The following is an 8,623-nucleotide window of genomic DNA, read 5'->3' on the forward strand; positions in this document are numbered from 1 at the left end:
TGTGGCTTTGCTATTATGAGCATTTCTTGCTTTTTTTTCCCTTTCTTTTGCCAGTCCTGGGTCTCGAACTCAGGGCCTGGGCACTGTCCCTGAGCTTCTTTGGCTCAAGGCTGGTGCTCTACCACTTGAGCCACAGTGCCACTTCTGGCTTTTTCTCTGTGTAGGTGGTGCTGAGGAATCGAACCCAGGGCTTCATGCATGCTAGGCGAGCGCTCTACCACGGAGCCACCTGCCCACCCCAATTTTTGGTTTTTAATCAGAGTGTATGCGGTGTAGACTCTATTCATATCTGAACTGCGTTCACCATTTTTCCTTTGCTCTTTCCCCCCAGTGACTCCCCTTCCCCCAAGTGTTTGATTCAAGATGGCCTTAGACATGACCAGTCTCGCATGATATTTAACTCATAAATCATGATGTCATCCCTGCTTCATTGGCACACGTAGCTGAGCTTTATTAAAATATTATTTAAGCCAAGAATTTCCCATGAACTCTTCGGCTTGCCAGGTTGTTGGTTTTTTGTTTTTCTCTCCCTCTTCATGGTTGGACAGAAGCCTAGATATCTTGCATTTCCAATATCGCGTTTCATTGCATGGTGGGTATTCATGCTAGAAAATGCTAGAAAATTCAGGCAAGTCGGAACAAAGAGGAGAAAGTCTGATTTTTTTCTTCTTCAGGGAAAATCCTTATTGGCTGCTGTGGCTCCTGCCTGTCATCCCAGCTACTCAGGAGGCTGAGATCTGAGAATCGTGGTTCAAAGCCAGCCCAGGCAGGAAAGCCCATGAGACTCATATCTCCCATGAACCAGCAAAAAGCTGGAAGTGGACCTGTGGTTCAATTGGTAGAGCACCAGTTTTCTGGGAAAAAGCTAAGGGTGGCACCTAAGCCCTGTGTTCAAGCCCCAGAACCAGCACACACACACACACACACACACACACACACACACACACACACACAGGGGCATGTGCATGCAAAAGTAGTAGAGTACACGACCCTCAGAATTCAAAAGCAAGGCCAAGTATTGGCTTGCAGTTATTAAAATCTATTGACCAGTTTTGGCTGACACAAAGTAGAATTCGAAGGAAAACCACCCTCTATCATTGAGGAAAGAGAAGGCATAATTTATTACATAATGCAAGCCAATATTTTATTGAACACATTCACTGTAGAGATAAACGCCATCTCAGATACTGGAGAGAATAAATAATGGACTAAACACAAGCCAGAATTGAAGATAAGGACTCCAGGGGCCCAGTGAGCAGTGAAAATAAAAATAAATGCGTGTAGGAATCCTACTTATTAATAGTGGAACACACACCAGTCAAGAAGAAGACAATAACCGTTAATCTTCAGGGAACCAGTATTTAGTGTCCAGGGTACCGGAGATTATAAGCCCCCATCTTGAGTGTCAGTTATTAAGGGAAGTCTTCTGAGGGGCTGGAGTTAATCTCGGAAGGATCTCGAGAGCTAACAGAGGATCAATCACAATCCTTGAAGGAGAAGAATCTTTTCTTCTCCCAGGGCCACAGAGCCCAGGCTTGGCTTGGAATTTTGTTCTTATTAGCTTTCAGTAGTTGTACAGAAGGGGTAAGTCTCACATGGCAGATTGTGAAGCCCCTGCATCTTGATCCATGTCCCCCCTTCTACCCCTTCCCTCCTCCCTCCCCGCCTCACCCCTCCCTTCAAATCACCTGGCTCCATGTTCTGCTGTATAAGAAGATAGCATTCATTCGTTCACCCTTTCCCTCTCTGTTCATCTGCCCACCCCTGAGGGAGGCTGAGATCTAGAGGATCATGGTTCAAAGCCAGCCCGGGCAGGAAAGTCTGTGGGACTCTGATCTCCAATGAACCACCAGAAAAATGGAAGTGGCGCTGTGGCTCAAATGTAGAGCGCCAGCCTTGAGCAAAAGAGCTCAGGGACAGCTCCCAGGCCCTGAGTTCAAGACCCACCACTGACCAAAAAAAAAAAAATCGATAAGGCTGAAGTGAATGAATACAACAAAATATGTCCATGAAGCAGGTAAAGAGTTGGAGCTTTTCACTAAAAAACATGTCCTTGTTTCATTTGCTTTCAAGTACAACAAACTTGGCCAAAAAAAAAAAAAAGAATTTATTTGTACAAGGAAGAGTTTAATGGTAGTGTGTGCACATTATATTCTTGGAAGATATTTGACAGAATTAGAGTAATGGATAAGCATCAGCTGTTGACTTCATCCAAGTAACTTACAAGTGCCTAATGCAGTCTGCGATCTTACACGTATAGGGGCTTGGCTTCTAGGAAATATAATGGCGCTAAGGTGGTACTATCTTGAAAAAGACAAAAAAAAAAAAAAGGAAATATCAACTCAGCCGGAAGCCAGTGGCACACGCCTATAATCCCAGCTCCTCAGCAGGCCCAGCTTTGAGGATCTCAGTTGGTCGCCAGCCCGAGAAGACAAAACTCTGAGAGACTCTTCTCTCCAATGAACCAGCAAAAAGCCACAAGGTGTGGTGCAGGTGGTGGAGCGCCAGCGTGGGGTGAATAATCGAGAGCAAGAGGCCCCTGACTTCAAGCACTGGTCATGGCGCATGCACACACACACACACACACACACACACACACACACACACACACACAGCTTCTTGTGCACACATGTGCAGAGGTTTGGAGCCTCCCAAGCGAATGAGCCGTTAATCAGGTTACGGCGGCGCCCTTCACATATCTGCACGCACGAAGGACGTAAACACGCTGTCTTCCCTGGCCAACAGCTTTTCCGGGGTGTCATATTCTAGAATATTACCACGCTTCATCACGATCACCAGGTCGGCGGTGAGAATGGTGTGAACGCGGTGCTGTGAAGGGAAAGAAAATCAGTAATGAATATATAGCATCTAATATGATGTATAATTATATACACGCTATAATTATATATCATATATAATAGTATATGGTATACACTATGTAATTATATGTCATGTATAATATATGGTATATACTATATATTATATATAGTATATAATGACACTAAGCTAACACTAAGCAAAAGGAAAGAAATGTACATCCCACCCCATGTGGAAGAAATCGTTGTACTGTCAAAGCTCAGAGAAGTCACAAACTTCATGGACCATAATAATGACAATTTGCCTCCTGGTTAGAATGTGTTTGTGACTTTAAGTATCACGATCTCCTAATACTGTGAAATTTATGTAATCACTTAATCACAATAAAAGTTACAAAAATATATATTCTATAATATATATTATTTAATGCATTATATAAATATAATATATAATTATATTACATTTTATGTTATATATTATGTTTACATTATATTATAGTATATATTATGTATATTATATTATAAATATAATTATATAACATATTCTATATTATAATGTTATAGAGTATATAATATATACAATTATTAAATACAATTATATATTACAATATATATTTTATATATATTACACATTGCACAATAAAAACCAAGAACCGTGGAATGTGTAAATGCTGCCAAGCATTTGGCAGGCATTTATTCACATTGGCCTGCTAGAAAATGCAGGAAACAAAGTCTCCTTCTTTCTCTTATTTGAATGGACCACTCATTTACATATTTTTAAATACCCACAGTATGCTGGAATTGTATCAGAGCTGTAGTGTGTGTGTGTGTGTGTGTGTGTGTGTGTGTGTGTGTGTGTGTGTGCAGGCCTGGGTCTTGAACTCAGGGCCTGGGCGCTGTTCCTGAGCTCTTTCACTCAAGGCTAGTGCTCTACCACTTGAACCACAACTCCACTTCTGGCTTTTTGGTGGTTTATTGGAGATAAGAGTCTCATGGGCTTTTCTTGCCCTGGCTGGCTTTGAACTGTGATCCTCAGATCTCAGCCTCCTGAGTAGCTAGGATTAATAGCCCTGAATCACTGAAGCCCGGCCAATCAGGCTGCCTGTAACACATCCTTACAGGACTGAGAAATGAGTCCTGGGGATGGAGATAAATCGGGTCCCCAGGATGTATGAACACCACCACGCGCGCATACATTTGCATGCATTTGCATATATTTACATGTGATCTGCATATATTTATGAGCAAATTTCGTATTGAATGACAAGAAATGCTACGTGCAAGAGTAGTTGGCTGAGCTGACTAGAGACCTCCCAGCTTCACCCAGTTACTTCCCCGCTCCCAGCCCCCTCTAGAATGGCAGACTGAGTCCTCTCCCCCCTCCCCCCTCCAGATAACTACCAGAAAAGAGGGGTACTCGGCAAAGTAGATCATGCCAGTCTATTTGTTGGTCATCACCAAAGTGGAAAAGAGTCCGTTCTTATGGGTGAGCAGATTGGGACCCGAATCGCACTCCACTAAAATACCCTGGGAAAAGACTAACACCAGGCCCATGTCCACAATAGAAGAGACTCGATGCTGGAGAGAGAAGGGAAAAGACAAAACCAGAAACGCAGAGAAGAGAGGAGGGTCAGCAGGAGGAAGACAGGACGGAGGGAGCAGGTTAAGAACGGGATCTGTGCAGCCGTAAAAGTTTACATCGGAAATGGGGGAGTTCCACATCTGAACAGCAGCAAAGAAAACCGTGTTCTGTTGAAAGTCAGAGACAATATTAACTCACCAGGCCTCAAGTAAGTTTTCTATGTGGTTGGTACAAGCTGAGACAGAGAAATTACTTTCCCTTATATAAGAGATTATCTATCTATCTATCTACCATCTCTATATCCATCATCTGTTCATTTTTATATCTACTTATCATCTATATTCATCCATCCATCCATCTATGTCATCCATCCATTTATCATCTATCTACTCATCTATTCATCCATCCATTCATCCATCTATCTACAATCTACATCCATCTACCCAGCTAATCCATCTAGCTGTCATCCATCAATCCATTTATCATCTATCCATCCATCCCTCCATTCATCTATCTTATCTATTTCTCTATATCATGCATACACCCATTTTTCATATCCATCCATTCATCTATTTATCTACTTGTTATCTCTATCCATCTTATTCATCTATCCAGCTATATCATCCATATATCCATTTATCATCCATCCATCCATCCATCCATCCATCCATCCATCCATCCATCCATCCATCCATCCATCTATCTATCTACCTATTGTGCCAGGTTGGGGCTTGAACTCAGGAGCTCACACTCTTGCCTGGATTTTGAGGTCAAGGCTGGTGCTCTACCACTTGAGCCATACACCTTCACTTCTGGTATTTTGCTGGTTCACTGGAGACGAGGGTCTCACAGCCTTTTCTGGTCAGGCTGGATTCAAACCCAGATCCTCACGAGTAGCTAGGCAAGAACTCCAGTACCCAGCTTGTTGTTTTATTTATTTAAAGAAAAGCAGCTAAGTGAATGAAAAACATCCCGATTATCACACAAGGGTGAATACTAGCAGAAGGCTCCGGAAAAATTAAGAATTTGGTTTCTGAAGTTCCTCATCAGACCATCAGACGCTGGGAAAGATCATTCGTGGAGAGAATTCGCTGCTGGCTAGCGGGGGTCCTGAGACTCGGGATGTGTTGCTATTGTCAGTTGGTGGTAATGGGGTGCAGAGTTGAGGAAAGAGTAATGCTTTCAGAATCGAGTCATCATTTCTGCTTTCCTTTCTTTTTTCTTTTGCACAGGGACAGAAACATTAAAAAAAAAAAAAGGCCTCATGCACCAGCAGTATATTTTAACTGTGCAGACTCGAAGCTCATAGAATCGCAGGTCAAAAGAAAAGGAAATTTCCAGAGAAATGCATGACCCTCGTCGGGAGTACTCACCGCAATGGTCACGACCGTGCGATCCGAGAAAGCCGTCATCACCACTTTCTGCAGAATATTTTCCTGGCGAAGCAAAGGAAAACAAGCAGACGGTAAGTGCTCCTGACACACCTTTCCTTCTTCTTTCCTTTTTCCTTCTCTGGTGTGTGTGTGTGTGTGTGTGTGTGTGTGTGTGTGTGTGTGTTTTGGTCAGTCGTGGGTCTTGAACTCAGGGCCTGAGCGCTGTCTCTGAGCTTCTGCGCAGCAGGCTGGCGCTCTACCACTTGAACCACAGCCCCCCTCCAGCTTTTTTGGGGGGGCTGATCCTGGGAAATCAGAGTGTCCTAGGCTTTCCTGCCCGGGCTGGCCTTGAACCACGATCCTCAGATCTCAGCCTCCTGAGTGGCTGGGATGGCAGGCGGGAGCCACCGGCGCCCGGCTTGTGGCTCAGTGTTCACGGGACGCAGGCGGGCTGTGATGGTAGAGTGTCCTCTCCCGGACCAGCGCAGGCTCACCGTGGCCATGTCGATGGAGGCGGTGGCTTCATCCATGATGAGGATGCTGCTCTTCCTGACGAAGGCCCTGGCCAGGCAGAACAGCTGCCGCTGCCCCACGCTGAAGTTCTCCCCGCCCTCGGTGACCATGGCGTCTGGGAGGAAGAAGAGAGGGAAGGCGTCACCAGCCGGCCCCGGTAGCGCACGCCTGTCATCCCAGCTACTCAGGAGGCTGAGAGAGGAGGATCGTGGTTCAAAGCCAGCTGGGTCAGGAAAGCCTGAGAGGCTCTGATCGCCCATGAACCACCAGAAAACCAGAAGTGGAGCTGTGGCTCAAGTGGTAGAGCGCCAGCCTTGAGTGAAAGAGCTCAGGGACAGTGCCCAGGCCCTGAGTTCAAGACCCAGGACTGGCACAAATAAGTAAATGGAAATACCCTGCGGTGGGATTGTTTGAGCACACCGGCGGCTATTGCTAGGAGGCTGTGATGGGTTTTTTTAACCTAAGCCGCAGTTGCGCTCTCGGGTTGCGTTAGCTGCCGTGGCATGCACAGCCCTTTTCTGGAAGGTTTACCCAGGCCTCCGGGCAGAGACTTGACCATGTTCTTGAGCTGCGCAATCTCCAGCGCCTCCCACAGCCTGTCATCCGTACATTTGCACTCGGGGTCCAGGTTAAACCTGTCGGGGGGGGGAGGGAAGAGGTTAAAAACCCCGTGTAGTTGTCCAGGAGTAATAATAAAGTGCTAACACGTCGTGGCTGCGTGCGCGTGCGATCACGGGCCTCCCTGCATGGGTGCTGACAACTCAGTCTTCAGAAGAGTGCTCAGCACCCAGTTTTACAAAGCACTGAGCTACACCCCAGCGGCTCCAGCCTGGCCTCCCAGCGGCCACAGGAGGCTGAGATCTAGAGGATCGCGGTTCGAGGCCAGCCCAGGACAGGAAAGTCCGTGAGACTCTGATCTTCAAGGAACCACCAGAAAACCAGAAGTGGTGCTGTGGCTCAAGTGGTAGAGCGCCAACCTTGAGCTGAAGAGCTGAGGGACGGCGCCCAGGCCCTGAGTTCAAGCCCCACAACTGACAAAAACAAAATGAGGCTGGAGCCATCATTAAATGGAGAGAACAAACACCTGTCCTCATAATTAAGTGGGGAGAGAGGGAGAAAAGAGGAGGAAGGGGGAAGGGAGGGGAGGGGAGGGGGGTAATGGAAGACAGGATCCGGTACAGGAAATGACACAGCGTTCATTTGCAAGGATGTTTCGGAAACCCATTAGGTGTGGGGAATGGGCAACTTCTCGTTCCTTTGAAGTTGGGGGTTGTCTGGTTTTGTGTTCTGATCCTGGGGCTTGAACTCAGGGCCTGGGCGCCGTCCCTCAGCTCTTCAGTTCAAGGTTGGCGCTCTACCATGTGAGCCACGGCGCCACTTCTGGTTTTCTGGTGGTTCATGGGAGATCAGAGTCTCATGGACTTTCCTGCCCAGGCTGGCTTTGAACCGCGATCCTCTAGATCTCAGCCTCCTGGGTAGCCGGGATGACAGGCGGGAGCCACCGTGTCGGGCTTGCTTTGAGTTTTAAAATACTCACCTGCGGAAGAAAGCTCACCTGCACCCAGGACAATGCCCACGGCGTTTAATACGCGGAGAATACATTTAACTAACCAGACAGAGAAGAGGTAGCTTACCTCCCCTCCTTCCTCCTTCCTTCCTTCCCTCCTTCCTCCCTCCTTCCTTCTTTCCTTCCCTCTTCCTTTGCTTCCTTTCTGCCTTTCTCTCTTTCCCTCTCTTTCCATCCCTTTCTCCTTCCCTCCCTTCTTCCTACTTTCCTTCATTTCTTCCTTCCTTCCCTCCTTCCTTCTTTGCTTCCTACTTTCCTTTCTTTCTTCCTTCCCTCTCTCCTTCCCTCCTTCCTTTTTCTTCCTTCCCTCCTTCCCTCTTCCTTTCCTTTCTTCCTGCCTGTCTCTTTCCCTCTCTTTCCATCCCTCTCTCCTTTTCCCTCCTTCCTTTCTTCCTCCCTCCCCCCACCTCTCCCTCCCTCCTTCCTTCCATTTATTTGGGGGGGCAGCCGTGAACCCGCGGGAAGGGGGTCAGGCTGTGGCGGGTGTTGGGGTGCAGGTTTCTGGGGTAGAGAGAGCAACTGAACTGCAAATCCTGCTGAGGCTGCCCCCCCCAGGCTTAGACAGGTTGTCCGCTGGGGTGGAACATTCCAGAACTGTCTGCTATGAATCTCTGCCCCAGGTGGGAGGGAAATGAGGGTGGGTGAGAGGATCACGCTGGGCCGCCTTTGCCTGGGACACACACACGCACACACATACACACACACACAGGCACACACACAGGCACACACACACACAGGCACACACACAGGCACACACACACATACACACACA

General features: G+C 47.1%; 1 protein-coding gene across 1 annotated transcript in view; it reads right to left on the reverse strand.

Moving 5' to 3' along the window:
- Positions 1-2,691: 2,691 nt before the first annotated feature.
- Positions 2,692-8,623, reverse strand: part of Abcc9 (ATP-binding cassette, sub-family C (CFTR/MRP), member 9) — a 69,242-nt gene continuing 63,310 nt past the window's right edge. Inside the window, exons 36-39 of the mRNA XM_013025063.1 lie at positions 6,816-6,919; positions 6,266-6,399; positions 5,772-5,834; positions 2,692-2,829 (exon numbers count right to left, since the gene is read on the reverse strand). Of these exons, the coding sequence (XP_012880517.1) occupies positions 2,692-2,829; positions 5,772-5,834; positions 6,266-6,399; positions 6,816-6,919 (439 nt within the window). The remainder of the gene's footprint in view (positions 2,830-5,771; positions 5,835-6,265; positions 6,400-6,815; positions 6,920-8,623) is intronic.

Source organism: Dipodomys ordii, unplaced genomic scaffold, assembly GCF_000151885.1.
Source record: "Dipodomys ordii isolate 6190 unplaced genomic scaffold, Dord_2.0 Scaffold81, whole genome shotgun sequence".
NCBI classification, from domain to species: domain Eukaryota; kingdom Metazoa; phylum Chordata; class Mammalia; order Rodentia; family Heteromyidae; genus Dipodomys; species Dipodomys ordii.